At 38.7% G+C, this 15,224-nt stretch overlaps 3 protein-coding genes across 3 annotated transcripts in view; 2 read left to right on the top strand and 1 right to left on the bottom strand.

Moving 5' to 3' along the window:
* Positions 1-3,841, top strand: part of notch3 (notch receptor 3) — a 28,295-nt gene extending 24,454 nt beyond the window's left edge. The window contains exon 33 of the mRNA XM_061027338.1: positions 10-3,841. Within this exon, the coding sequence (XP_060883321.1) occupies positions 10-1,494 (1,485 nt within the window). The 3' untranslated portion in view covers positions 1,495-3,841. The remainder of the gene's footprint in view (positions 1-9) is intronic.
* A 784-nt stretch (positions 3,842-4,625) lies between these two features.
* On the bottom strand, positions 4,626-6,971 carry zmp:0000001048 (retinol dehydrogenase 8). Its single transcript, XM_061027339.1, has 6 exons — positions 6,793-6,971; positions 6,530-6,691; positions 6,263-6,442; positions 6,086-6,179; positions 5,746-5,929; positions 4,626-5,630 (listed from the first exon to the last, which is right to left on the bottom strand). The coding sequence occupies exons 1-6, from the start codon at positions 6,887-6,889 to the stop codon at positions 5,424-5,426; spliced, it is 924 nt and encodes a 307-aa protein (XP_060883322.1). The 5' UTR covers positions 6,890-6,971; the 3' UTR covers positions 4,626-5,423.
* A 5,889-nt stretch (positions 6,972-12,860) lies between these two features.
* On the top strand, positions 12,861-14,999 carry soul5 (heme-binding protein soul5). Its single transcript, XM_061026811.1, has 7 exons — positions 12,861-12,994; positions 13,132-13,191; positions 13,479-13,560; positions 13,655-13,775; positions 14,130-14,269; positions 14,355-14,518; positions 14,648-14,999. The coding sequence occupies exons 1-7, from the start codon at positions 12,966-12,968 to the stop codon at positions 14,748-14,750; spliced, it is 699 nt and encodes a 232-aa protein (XP_060882794.1). The 5' UTR covers positions 12,861-12,965; the 3' UTR covers positions 14,751-14,999.
* Positions 15,000-15,224: the final 225 nt, after the last annotated feature.

The following is a 15,224-nucleotide window of genomic DNA, read 5'->3' on the forward strand; positions in this document are numbered from 1 at the left end:
GTTTTGCAGGAGGAGACCCCTCTGTTCCTTGCAGCCCGTGAGGGCAGCTGTGAGGCAGTGAGGGTGCTGCTGGCTCACTTTGCAAACAGAGAGATCACAGACCACATGGACAGGTTGCCAAGGGATATTGCTCAGGAGCGAATGCATCACGACATTGTGCAGCTTCTTGATGAGTACAACACAGTAAGGAGCCCCCAGGGCCATGGAGGACACCACCTCACTGGGGGGCACACTCTGTCTCCACTCATGTGCCCTCCCAGTGCCTTCCTACCCAGTTTGAAGAACACCCCACAGGGCAAGAAGAACCGTCGGCCTGGGGCCAAGGGTTCTAGCCTTGGGGGCCAACATGCTGCCAGTCTGAAGGAGTCAGTCAAGGCCCGCAATAAGAAGCTGACCTTGGACATGCAGAGTGCCTTACTGGAGAGCTCAGTTACGTTGTCCCCAGTTGACTCTCTGGACTCACCCCATGGGGGAGCTAGCAATGCTGGCTACATCACAAACCCAACTTCCCCTGTGGCGATGCCTTCACCAGGTCTCTTTCACTCCTCCATGTCAGTCCCAAACACCCCGATGGTACATAGTAGCATGCTGGAGGGAGCAGGCCCCTTTGCTGTGTCTCTAGCACAACTTAATGACCTCGGAGGAATGTCCTTACAGGGTCGTGTCTCCATGGCTTCAGATGTCAACCATGGCTATGTGCTGAGTACAGGCCAGATGGGGCTCAACATGGGCATGGTCAGTCCTGTTAGTGTGCCGTTTGATTGGCACAGCCGGATGCCCACTTCCTCTCAGTGTGGTCAAGTTGTGAATCTTGTGCAGAGTAGCCAGGCAGGCATGCATCCACAGAGCCCAGCCATGCAGCAACAGAACATGCTTCTGCACCAGCAGCAGATCTTCCGTAATGCCATGTTACAGCCCACTCCTGTTACCTCCACACCCACTATCAGCCCTGTGAAGCTTCCCTCGATTGCTGAGCAGCAGAAACAACAACAGCAGCAGCATCAGCTTCTAAACCACTCCATGGCCAGCCAGCAGGCCATGGCCCGCATGGGCACCTCCACGCCACCCACTCCCCAGACCTCCCAGCCCCCACCATCCTTCTTCCAGCAACAGCAGCAGATGTCTCAGCAAGCCTCTCAGCCCCAGCCTCCTGCTCAGCCAACACAGGCAGCTACATCTGCAGCCCAGTCCTCTCAGGCTCTCCCCCCTCAACCTAGTGGTAGCACGACAGGAACAGAAGATTACCCAACCCCTCCTTCCCAGCACAGCTACTCATCCGCACTAGATGCCACACCTAAGCATTACCTCCATTTGCCCAGTGAGCACCCCTACTTGACCCCATCCCCGGAGTCCCCTGAGCCCTGGTCCAGCCCTTCCCCTCACTGCGTCTCTGATTGGTCAGATTCCACACCAAGCCCAGCAGTTGCTGGTCCTGCCCAGACCCAAATTACTCAAATCCCAGAGGCCAATGGCAAGATGCAGGTGTTTGCATGAAGATCTCATGGGCCCTGCTTGAAAAGGGACCTGGGGTAAAAGAATTTGCGGACTGGCTCTTTGGCCTGTCTGTGTTTATATGTCAGCCTGTTTCCAAGATTTTCATTGGATTTGGATTGACTAAGTTTATCACGAGGACCGTCTGCTAGTGATTATTGCAGAGAAAAATAGTAAAGGGAAATGTGTGTTGTCTGAAAACAGCAGACAATTTAATGAAGTAATTCTGTCACAGATGGACTTGTTTTTTATTATAAAAAAAGTATATGAAGAAAACCAAGTCTTTCATTTCAAAGACTTTGGGATGCTCTCTTGAAAACTAACAAACGTTTAAAAAGTAGATTTAAAAAAAATGTTAAATGTTGAAGGGAATACATTTATTTTTATTTATTGTTTTACCTGCTTCTGTAGATGTTTTCACCCTGTTTCTGTCCTAGCTTGTTACGTAATATTCCAACCCTTCCTGTCTTATATGGACCACCAACATGTTTTTATTTAACCCGTATGTTAAGTGATTGTAAAGCAATATAATTCATTCTTCAGAAAAGTGAACAAACAGAAAGTGGAATTCCTCCTCTGATTGATATTTATCAAGGCAAACAAAAACTGTCAAGGATGATAAACTGAATATGGCAAATATTTATATAAAGAAGTGCTCAGCAGTAGTAAAACGTTTTGATTTGATTGAATTGTGGTAACAGATTACTTTCCATATGAGTATTATGCATAAGAATGTAGATGAGTGTCTCTGAAGCACTTCAATTGACCCGCCTCAAAGGGCAGGTGTGAGTGAAAAGTAGTTTAAATAAGATGAATTATTTATATGTTGGCAGCATTTTTCATATGGCCTTTCAAAAAATGTCAGCAGAGTTGTCACTGTAGTGCTCTCATTTCAACTGTACGTTCTCATCGACTCTACTGGACCGTTACCCGATGTGCTCTTAGCACTGACACAGCCCGTTTTGAACCTTAACCACTTTAAGAAACTGTTTGGAGCAGATGATTATTTTGCCTAAAAAACAGCCTTTCACTGCCCTTTTACTTTTGTTTTTGTTCTATTCGTTTTATACTCTGTATATTTGTGCAAACCATGGATACCTTTTTTTTAACATCGATCCAGATGTATTAAGCTATGCTTATCAGCTGCTATTTTATATCACCCTTCACTGCATTCCTCCATTTTTGTCTTGTGTGAAGATGTGCATTTCAACAACATCCGTGCACAAAGCAGAGGCAGATGCACACAGGTAGAAGTTTCCTATCTTGAGTCTGCATCGTGTCCTTTTCTGGATTAAATGGAAAAAAGTCTTGGATTATCTGTGACAGTTTAGGTTTTGTTCACACGCTCACGTTGTCTCTGGTGGAGTAGTGGTCGGGGTGAGTTCGTAGCTGCCGGACTGTGACTGCTTTTGCCCTGTTACTCCTCAGGGAGGTGTTTTATGGCATGCAGTGTGACCGTTTCCTCTGCATCGACAGCAGCTTCCAGTCCAGCGGCCAAAGAGTTGCATCTTAAGATGATTGTTTGAAGAGAATGAAGGAAACAACACTACCATGTAGTGTGGTACCCTTCAACCTTTTGACAAACTTCTGCGATGACGCTTAGTTATCCAACTCACACCTTCCTACTCTTCATCACCACCACTTGAGTATGTAGGATGGAGGTCATCCTCTCTTTAACAATCTAAAGACATTTCATAACGTTTATTGAAAATAGTGGAATTTTGAGGAAGTTATTTTTGCATTTTAATCTTGCGGCATCACGAACAGGGCATCACTTCTACTTACTACTTTGTGGTTACCTAACACTGCCCATGGCTGTGTCAAAGACTGATTTCATTTGTCATTTATTGTTTGATCCTGTTCACCATAGATTTAGCTCGTTTTGTCAGACCTGGGAAACTTGTTCACAATCCAGTTCACATTTTTTACAAGAAAAACTGCCTTTTTGTTTGTTGTTATTTCTATATATAATGTTGCTTTCAATTTCCCTTCCAGGTCGCACTAAGTGTTTTGTACATTTTAAACTCCCAACTTGTGTTTGTAAATATGTTTGTTCTGGTTAGTTCTTTGCTTGAGAAGTCTTATGTTTCTATTATGATTGTTATGTACTAAAAAGGACAAAAATAAAACGTACTTCATTTAGCATTCTTTGAAGCTGAGACTGTGACTGATATTTGATTGGTCTTATGTGTGTTTAGAACAGTCATAGACATTTTCTATCAATAATAATTTCTATACTTGTTTAAAAGTAGTTCAAAATCAGTGTACATACATCTTTCTACAGTTTTTCTTTCTACAGTAAAACATTTGTAAAATAAGTTACAGATAATAAAAACTGTAGGGAACTACATTTCTGTGTCCTTGTGTTCAATGATTTTCCATCTTTTAAAGAAAGATGCTCATTGATTCAGGTCCTAATAAACATAACCATTTCAATAAGCTGAAAAGGTAGTTAACTTAAAATGAATTATTCAACACGTTTGTTGTTTTGTTACTTGTTCTGTCCTAAACTGCAGCCCAACAACAAATACTGTTTTGTAACTCTCTTGTTTCATAATAAAAATGTGATTTTTGAAATAAGAGCTTTTGGTAATAGTGTATTTGACTTCTTTATATTCTCCGATGTCGACATTCTGCATGCAGACAAAGTGTTCAGCCTCAAAAGTTAGGAAATGGAAAAACACCTTCTGGTCTGTATGAGTCAACAACATGTCGTACACTCTACATGAGTTGTATTAGCTTCTGGATTATTTCATTAGATTGTTAGGTGTTCATAATATTATGTGAATCCAATGATGGTCTATAATATTAGACAGGTTGAGATTGACTAAAACCTCAAACATATGCTCCTCTGTGTGAATAAGAACTGATTTATACCTCTGATCTTATTTTCAAATGTTACCAACAGCGTCTAACCACAGTCTATCAGCCAATCAGCACGAGCGCCAAGAGAATCGTGAAGGCAGTATACTGCTCATGTGCCTTTAAACACAGACTCAATAAGTGATGATACCACTGTTAGCAGGTATCCTAATATGGATAACAATGAGTCATGGTTCTTAACAGCAATCTTGAAGGTTTTTCTGGGGCTTTATATGTTTAATTAAAATACTGTAGCACAATATCACAATACTCAGAGCAAGCCTTGTGCTTTAAATACAAATATATAAACACAAATATAATACTGTATAATACATATAGGTATTTATGCTAAAGCCTTCTGAATTATACGAGTACTGTATGTGTAATGCACATTATTTAATATCATAATATTGAGCCTTGTACATTTATTTTATTGAGCAAGAAATGGTCTGAGTACATCCCTACATTCAGTGTTTCAACATAATTCATAATCATAGTTTCATTTACAAAAGAAAAGTCAATTTCATAAAAGAGAACCCGTTTGCATTGTTCACTCAATTCCTATATAGTCACGTTAAATGTCTGAGAGCATTTCTGTCAATACTTTAAATCACACACAGTGTGGCACTATTATTGCTTACTTTACTAATGCAATAATAATATTCCATTTGTTGGAGGCCAAAAAAATGCAGTCCCATAATGAATATATTTTTTGATATTGTTAATACCTTGTTCTCGTTTCCAGAAAGTTCTGGGTTTAAACATTCACTGCTGTTAGTTTATAAGAACAGAAAATGGAAGAGTGCCTTTTACAACCTGTACAATACATAAGAAAGTTTAAAAAAAAAGGTTAGGTGGTTGCAAAGGTAGTTCATAAATAGTATGTGCATATTTACATACGATAAGGAATCAACTCGATTTTTGGATTCCCTGTATTTTGCAGACCACATCCTTCAGCCTGTGCCAACATTATACCTAGAATGTGTGACAATAGCTGTAGCTACAGTTAAATCACTATCTCCCTAAAAAACAACATTTACTGTCTGTGAAACTTGACAGTGAAATCCTCATCACTTTTTTGCTCTCCTCTGCAGCATGCGCAGCAGCCCGAGGGAAACATTGAACACTCTGTCATGATTAAAGGTCATCTTGTAGAAGGTGTCCAGAGACAGCCGACCAGTGGGGTCTGCATGCTTCAGAGCGGTCAGGGGCATGTAGAGACGGTTAGTCTGGCGACGCAAAGGAGGCTCCTTGGCCGTTATCACCTTAAGGGTTTGCTGTTGAAGAAAACAAAAACAGTTAAGGAGAAGCTTCCTTGTATTTCCCCCCGGACAAAAGTTTAACAATTGTAAGATTCTGAAATCAAACAGAAACATAACTTTCACTACTTGCCTCAGCCACTTCCTCAGGTGTTTGGCCCAGTGAGGCAAAGATCTTTTTAGAGTACGGCAGGTAAACTTCACGGAACATTTTTGCAGTCTCCTCATCTGTGCCTGATAGATCCATCATTTCGGCATCGTCGTACACTTTCCTCTCAAACTCCGTCACCACAGGGCCAGGTTCCACAAGAGTTGTCCTTGTGGCAGAGAAATAATAAAAAAAAAATACAGAGAGACAGAACACGGCCATTATGGTCAACAAATCTGACCCAGCAACCAGGAATTTAAAGTGTTTGATGTGGGGCGTGGCTGGACTAGTCACAGCAAATGTTTTTGTCAATGAATGTAATTACTTGATGTTAAACTTCAGCGCTTGTACTGCCAGACTTTCACAAAATCCTTCCACAGCAAATTTGGAGGCAGAGTAGACGTCATTGAACAGAAGCCCTGTGTGTACAAATAAGGAAAACCTGTTAACAACTGTCTTTCAGTTGCTGCTCTTGTAATGTCACTGACACAAACAAACGCACCTTGAATTCCCATAACGCTGCTCATCACCACAATATGGCCGCTCTGCCTGCGCTTCATGTCCGGCAGCAACTCCTTCACCAGCCGTGCCAGGCCAAAGAAGTTTGTGTCGAAGAGATCCTTCATGGCAGAGATACTTTGGCACTCCAGAGGTCCAATCATGCCAACACCAGCATTGTTCACTGTGACGTCAGAGTACCACAGATTATTGTAAGACTGAGATGAGATATGAACATCAATGTTTATGACATGAACGAGAGGAGACAGACCAAGAACATCCACCCGTCTGTCCGGCAGGCTGTCGACACACTCTCTGATGGAGGCTTCACAACAGGCATCTAACTGTTTGATTTCCAGCGTTTTGTTTAGGGAGTCACCTGCCGCTTTTTCCAAGGGTCCCCGCTTACTGAGGTCCCTCATTGTGGCAACCACTGTCTCAGAAAAAAAACAAACAATGAACACACCACATCTGCCATTAGCTCTGACTTCTATCATCTACTCTGGTTTTGGTTGAGTAGAGTCAATGGCTGACCTTTAAATCGTCTTAGCTCATCCTTGGCCAGCCGTGCAGCTACAGCCAAGCCAATGCCAGAGGAGCAGCCGGTTACTAGCACCCTCCTGGTTCCCATGGTGCTTTGACCTCTGACCCCAAGACTCAGGGGGACTCTGAGAGATCCGTTAAGATGCTGTTAGCAGGAGAGTTTAAAAGAAAATGACAATAAATATTAGAAAGAGAATAAATGTACAATCAAATCATTGTTTCTTTAAGATTAGTGTTTTAGTGAAGCTATGTTTCTGCAGTGTAACATCAGTTCATGATTGGATTGCACTGGATTATGGTCTAATGACATTGTAGTAATTGGAGAAAATGGGTATTTCTACATTGTTTTTTCAATGATTTGTTGGTGTGATTCCAAAAGTTATGAGTGGATGCTGGGGCATAGCAGCAGGTATTCTCAGTAGCTTTTATTTTGTCTTTGTTGTTTTGAACCTGTTGGTGTTGAAGTGGACACGTGTTTCTAACAGGGACACGATTCAATGACTAGTTTTTTACTTGGACAGAGAAATCAAAACTCCACAATCAAGCGACTGACTGAACTGTGTGATCCTCAGCTGAGGCCAGTTCAGGACTTGTTCAAAGATTATTTTGTCTCTAATCTGATTTAAGTATCTTGGAATGTTTAGCGGCAACAACAACAAGCTGAATGCTTTGTTCAATGGAGGCCCATACTTGAACCTCTACCAGGTATTATTGCAATGACTACTCATACGATTCATATGTTGAGGTATTTCACATTTTGTACACGATGCTTATAATAGGTGAGTGATGTAATGTATGTTAATAAAGAGCATGATAGACTTTATTACAGTGTATGGGTGAGCACTATTGACACTAACCCTATTGATGGTAAAAGTAACTTTAATTTGAACCCAAATGACATAAATCAAATCTCTTCCCTTATAAAGTGATAGATTCAATACAAAGAGAATAATATAGTATGTTATTATTTTGACTTTGTGACTTCAGTCCTACTTATTCTCCTCTCAGTAATCGTCATTTCGGAGCTGTTTTTACTTATGGTACGAACTGAAAGTCCAACTTGAGTTAAAGTCTGCATCACTTCCACTGCAGTTTGAATTTAAAGACGAATCTTGACAATTCTGTGAATTCTGCAGCACAAGTGGTAGTAAAGGTTTATAATCTAGATACAAATGAGGGACCAGCATTAAAATATCTGCTCTAATAACACAGATTATTACCAGATCAAATGTATTAAATGTACAGAAAGTCCCTTTCATATTATTATCATGTTGTATTGTTATCCTTGATATCGTAGCCCATGCTGATAACTGTTTTTTATTTCTAACCTGACTTCTTCAACTTTTGGATCTGAATTCAGCTTTTTGAAGTTGTGAAATTTAAATAAAGATTTTGGAATTTTGGGAGCTTGCATTTATTTTCTATCCCTAAAAATATTTGGGGTAGTGAGACCTTTAAAAAAAACTTGATCGTTGTCAATGAAGCTCATACACACTGCAACATGTCTTATCGTAGAAATGAATGAATGGAGTGGAGGGGAGAGAGGAGGGGGCTGCTTTAAGTCAAATATTTCAGAGCAGTCAGTTGGTTAAGTCTTTATGCCATCATTTGATTCCACAGAAGCTAAAAACCTGTTGAACACTAGACAATATAGTGTGTATGCATCAGATGTAAATACATTATTTCAATATTTATATCTATAAAAGCCTTCAGTCAAGAGCAGGACCAAATTGAACACAGACAGCAGAGACAACCCTGATGATGGAATGGTCACTATGAGTATTGCAGACACTCAGTCCCTGCAGTTCACAACATCAAAGTGAAGACTTAGAGGCCTGTAAGTCTACTTCAAACTAAATCCACCAACCTGTAGAGCGAGCTGTGCGTCCTCCCTCACAGAGATATGGAAAAGCGCAGCACTAAAGCCGTTCGATTAACTTCAGCTCAATGCTCAGAGAGGAGGGACGCATCGGGACACATCGACACACACAGGCTGCTACATAAGCCCAACGATTACCTAAATAGGACACTGGGCAGATTTAGTATGGGAGTTGTAGTTCTTTAAGCGACTCAGTTTAAAGCATATAAAATCCTGCTATGGGCTGCACTCCATTACAACAAGTGCTCCTACGTGCCTGTGTCCGCCACTAAAAGAGATTTTAAAACGTGTAGCATTTACAAACATCAATAATTAAAATAAGTGTATGTTTTTCTCAAACTAAAGAACAAGTTATAATGGGCTTTTATTGTGACCCCGCGGGAAGAACAAATTCTTACATTCTTACAATATCTTGATTGTGTATAAAATGTTTTAATAAGTTTCTCTAAGCATTGCCGGAGGTTTAGTACTGTTAACGTCTGTTTTGATCAGTTTTTAACTCATTAAACATTTTGCGCAATAAACTATTCATAAGTTAGGCCTATTCATTTAGTAGGCTATATTTCGTGTATGTTAATAGCGTATTGTCCTATAACTTTATAAAGTGTTGCACTTTCTCAATGTGACACCTTGAGTGCTTTTTATCGTTTGTACAGAAGATATTCAAAAAGTACAACCTTTAGCAATTATATGATAAAATCAAATTTTGATAGTCATTAATAATTACTATTATCAGTTCTAAGACCGTCATCTGGCTCACAAACAGATTATTTGTTTTATAAAGTTGTTTTATCTTGAAAGTATGAACCGGAACTGAATGGGACACATTCGTCACACATTTGAGTTATAGCTGTACATCTGGCTTGAGTATATTTCACACGTAAGATGTGATATGATATGGTATTATATTATATTATATTATATTATATTATGTTATGTTATGTGATGTGATGTTATGTTATGTGATGTTATGTTATATTATATCATATCATGTTATGTTATGTTATGTTATGTTATATTACATTACATTATATCATATCATATTCACTTGGACAAAGTTCTTAGTTTAGTCTGTCAATGAAATGATGTGAAATTATTATTATTTTATGTTTTTGACAATTCCCTTTGTACTTATGACATTTTGTTAACTGGCATTTCTGACTGTTTTTACATTTTAATATTTCAATAAAGTTTCTTAACAGAAGAAACAAAACTAAAAACATCTGACTTGACTTACGTGTTTTTATGCTATGGTTGTAAGGTATTTAGTGTCCAGGGCAGCAAAAAACTTCAACTCTTCCTGGCATCAAGGCAAAGACAAATCCATAATACAACTCAGAATACAATTCACATTCATAGTACATTTTTGTTCGACCAATCAGAGGAGGTTTTGGCTAACTTGATATAAAGCGATTTCATTTTCAGTGTAATGTAGTGGCAGTTCTGAATTGTTAATAATAAAGTAGGGAGGTAGATGTTAATAGTATTTCTGTTCTGTAGGAAATAATATTTACATTGTTGTTCAGTTGTTTATTGATATGCACTTCAACAATGGTGCCAAAATATATTATTAATACAGATGCATTCAAATTAAATTATGATGTGTAGCCAAGATGGTAGTATGAATTTGACACACAGTGTTAAATTAGACAGCCTAATAGCTTTTAAAATGTGTAAAATAAAAAGGATGGTAAGATTGGGCCGACCTGACGACAATTTTGTATCTTGTATTGCAGTTCCATACTTTCACCACTGGAGGGCAGTGAAAACCCATCATTCTAAATACAAAAAACATTAGTGAAAAAGATCATGCAAACCAGATAACGTTTTTTTATGACTCGTGTTGCATCTCCCCTCAACTACCACTGGAGGGCAGTAAAAACACATAATTATAAGTGCAATGCTGATCAGTGTCCTGTAAAGAATAAAACCAATGAGGTTGCAATCAAAAAATAAATAAACAGAAGGGTAACTTTGGCATGCTCAACGAGCAAATATATAATTTCTAGAAGGAGCAAAAGTTCCTATGACATCTAAATGAATATTTGAGTCTTTTGTTTCACCTCATAGTCTGGATACTGGCATAAATACTAAGAGTGGCACACATGGCAGACTGTTATCGTGTTGCAGCGTATCTGAAATGCTAATGGCGTAAACTACCAAAGTGCCCACAGAAGTAACGTGCTACTTGTTTTTGTTTTTTTTTACTTGTGTTTATTTGCGTTTCCCTTCCAATCAGACTTGAATTTAAGATCGGTAGGCCCTACCTATGGGTTATGCACAGTGGTTACTCTAAACGTTAGAGTAACCACTGTGCATAACCCATAGACTGTGAATATTAAGGCATAACAGGTTTGTTGCATTTTTCCACCTAATCAAGAACATGCTCTTTTGTGGACATAACTGTCAACTTAAAAACCTGTATTATGAATGCTCTCAGACTTGTGAAAATAAGGTTGTGTAAAAGTTGGACTGAGGCCCGTGGGGGAGGGTTTCATATACTAGGCTACTATGCAATGCAAGAGGAAAATCCTTTAAATGCTGCTTTGCTCAAGTTACAGTGCCCTTATTGAATGTTTACTGACTAAAGTTCTAGAGGCTGAACAGAAGAATTTCCAGTGCATTGTATATACCGTTTACGTTTAAATGTGCAGAACACGATGAAATTGCAATGATGAAATCAAGGCGCTGCAGTATGACCTTCAATGTCTTTATTGCGATGACGGAGTTAAGGCAGTTTTAATTATTTTGAAATAATAAGTCATTTTGTCCTCATCAATTAAAAATGTAAATGTGATTACTTAGGTAATTTACAACAGAATAGGTCACGTGAGTAGCCTACTGTTTTCAACATGTTCATTTCATATAATAATAATATTTGTGAAGTGTTTCGTCTGCACAGTTTACTGCAGATAGTACAAAGATGTTGTAACTGTAGCTTACTTCAGGTGTGTAGTAAACACATCACTGAGACCACAGAGTTTCAGAATGTTATACAATGTGACAAAGGGTTTTTCAAGGAAGTCCTTATACTAAAACAAACATTGCAGCTGATTTTTGTCACGTTGGAAAGAGTCTCCAAACTAATTTCTTATAAAAACAGAAATGGCATTTAAAGTCAAAAGTCAGTTCCTGCAGCTTTCCAACCTTCTTGTCTTCTGTCTTATCTCGTTTCATTTTCATTTATTCAAAATTGTTATTATACTATTTTTATTCGGTCATTATCAGATTTATTTGTTGGATTAATATATAAATAATGCATTTACCATCACCTCCTGAAACAGAATCCAGTGTCCACTTTTGACATAGCAATATTATAAAAGCCTGTTCACTTGTTAAAAAGTGTTTTGCGTGTAGCCTAACCCACCTATCATCTATCATACATGTGGGTGTGATTTGACCTTTTGTCTCATGGCTGAATGCATTTTTATGAAAAGGGAAGAAACTCTAGGGGGTGTGCTGTTTTGCCAGTACAAAGCAGGTATCATGTGGTCCTAGGCCAACAAAAGAGACAATACCATCAACTCTCTTGAGACTCTAGTTCTTAAAGACTCAGTCCATGTTGTCAGAACTGCCCATTTGTTTCTCCCGGACCGCATCGAGCTGCTGTCTTACAGGACATTATGTACAATATGGGTGTAAATAATCTGACATGGGAACTAGTTTCAGTCACGTTGTGGGAGTACCAACGTGAGCTGTTTTACCATAAAGTCTTCTCACCATTTGTACCACCTGATGTTGTTTAATCAGATAATTATGTTAAATTATATACATATTGATTATTCCTCAAAAGTTAAAATCCTACTTCCTTGTTTTTTGTGATCATCACATCAGATGAAACATGTCAGTGGCAAAGCTAAACAAAGGTTACAGTTTAAGAAGTTTGCTCTTTTCTTACATCTTCACAATCTAAAGACATTCAATAAATCACTACCTTTCAATTGCTCGTTAGTTTAGTTTGTTGCATTACTGTTTAAATCATTTTGTGTTAAACTGGAAAGTTGATACCATAGTTCCACAAAATACATGCAGAGATTTAGTTGGTAAATAAAATGACCAAAATGTGTAAATGCCCTTGAGACTGTGCCCTTAGGCCAAGTGAAATGCCTCTCTCTGTTTGAGTAACACTTCTCCAGTTTCTTGTGTCTGCTTTGGATCCTCATTGGCCACAACACTGTGTTTCCTGGCTTGTGTTATGGATTCAGGGTGTGACCAGTTTGCCTTTTATAACCAGAGTTGGAATAAATACTTGCTGTTGACCAGACTGCGAACATAGCATTTTGGAATGCACAGAACTCAATCCTCTGAAGCCATGTAAGTACTTCTTGATTGACTTGGATAATAATCTTTACAGAGAAATCTGCAAGTGCATAAAGTTTGTGTACGTGTGTTTTATATTTTGCTTGTGAAGTTTTAATTTTGGCTGAAAACACTTTTTATGTGTCTCTCAGGATTTTTCTTTCAGGGCTTGTTGGCATTCTGCTGGTGCTAACAGCCGAGGCCAAAGTTGGGTAAGAAGCCTCAATTTTGACTCTTTCTTTATGTAGATTTCTGCATTTGGCCAGCATTATAATGTAAAACGTTTTTAGATTGAAGTGTGTGTATTAGAGAATAGGAAGCACATCTACACAAGCAAAAGATGAAATAAGTGACTAGATAGTTGGAATTAAAGAGCAATTGAAGATATGAATCATAATGAATTCTACTCAGATCCTGGCACATAATTATTACTATTAACTATTACCTATCTATGACTGCACTTGTACCTTTTTTTAATAGTTTTCCTTGAATTAAACAGAAAGTCATCTCAGGGGAAATACTGTACTGAGACAGAAGAATGCCTGTTGTTTGATCTGATTTGTGAAACTGACTCATATGAGGTGAGCATGTCGTGGAAGCAAGAAAGCTTTTAATATCTCATGTTGAAGAAACTTTCATAAGGCCCACGTCACTGTGTTTGTTCATGTCCCACAGCTCCGGCACTACAGCTCAGTGAAATGGGTTTCCACCAACGAGACGGGCTATATCATGGACTTTGCACTAATGAGAGCATTCAAACGGCTGTTTGGATACATCACTGGTCAAAACATGCAGGGTGCGTGTGTTTACTACTTATTTGCATTTTTTTCATCTTGAATTGAAACTGGTGGGTTTAAGGGAAATCTACATATTAGAATAAAAGGTGTAGCATCAAACACAATGTAATAGTCCAAAAAACAACAATAGAAAAACGAAGAAAAACAACATTTAGAAGCCTCTGAAAACTGAGCCTTAAAAAGTCCCTTGACCTTACATAGTAATGACTGTAATTAGTTGTGGCTAGAGAGCAGAAATGGTTTGGCAGTTTAGTTGGATAATTAAGTCAGAGTTTTGGTTGTTTGTTTTTGCTTCATCACTTTGTGACATTTCCAAAAGTGAAAGGATGAATTTTCTTAATGTTCACTTTCAGGAAAAAAAATTGAAATGACAGCTCCTGTTGTTGTGAAAGTGATCGATCAGAAAAGCTTCTGGGAAGAACGTGTCTTCAGAATGAGTTTCTTGCTGCCAAGTGAACATCAGATGACTCCCCCTAAACCTACTGATGATAAGGTAATCTCTTCTGACAATCACGCTGAATTAAACTGTGACGTTGACCTTCAGCTCTGGCTGATTACAAAACGCTTCTGCCTTGCAGGTGTTCATCCAAGAATGGCCAGAGATGAAAGTGTACGTGAAGAGCTACGGAGGATGGATGACATGTTTGTCTGACAAAATGAAGGCCAGTAGTCTCTGCTCTTCACTTGACTTGGCTGGTTCGCAGTACAACAAAGAGTACCACTATGCTGCTGGCTATGACAGGTAAACAAGTCACAATCATTTTCACAATCATCAAGAAAAATTAATACATCAATAAGAGCAAATAACTTTAGTATCTGTTGATGATTTATTCTGTTCTTCTTGTCGTGTGTGTGCATTTGTCTCTTGCAGTCCAATGAAGTGGTTTAACAGGCACAATGAGGTGTGGCTCGTCGCTGAGGGTGATCCTGAATGCTCTTCTAGCAGTGAGGAAGAGTATTCTTTTTTCAATTGAATATTTTCAGTCCCGTGCGATGACAGTTTCCAGCAGTGAGTGGATCAGAAGATATGTCATAGCTAGCTTACTTCAGGTCTCATCATAAGTGTCATAAACATAAAGTTCCAGTGAGATCACAGAGTTATAATGTTTTTTCTTAATGTGAATAAACTGAATACACCAAGTGCTATCTCTGACTATGGGTTTATATGGGCTTGTCTGATGGTTTTTCTTATATAATCAATAAATGTTACCCCTTTGCATTGATTTCTTTTTGTTTGTCTCAATTAATCTCATTTTTTAACTGAACTCAATGTGTCTTAACTAAGTGGTTTAAGACTGAATTAACCATCTATAAAATACAAATGTTGCATTTCAATTTAGAACAGTGTTCATCTAAAGTGCCACCAGATGGCGCTATTTATTCATCACTTCCAGAAATACACACATTGCCGAGCACGCCAGTGACATCTGTTAGACTTTGTAATAGTT

This window comes from Labrus mixtus, chromosome 20 (assembly GCF_963584025.1).
Source record: "Labrus mixtus chromosome 20, fLabMix1.1, whole genome shotgun sequence".
Classification (NCBI taxonomy): Eukaryota; Metazoa; Chordata; class Actinopteri; order Labriformes; family Labridae; genus Labrus; species Labrus mixtus.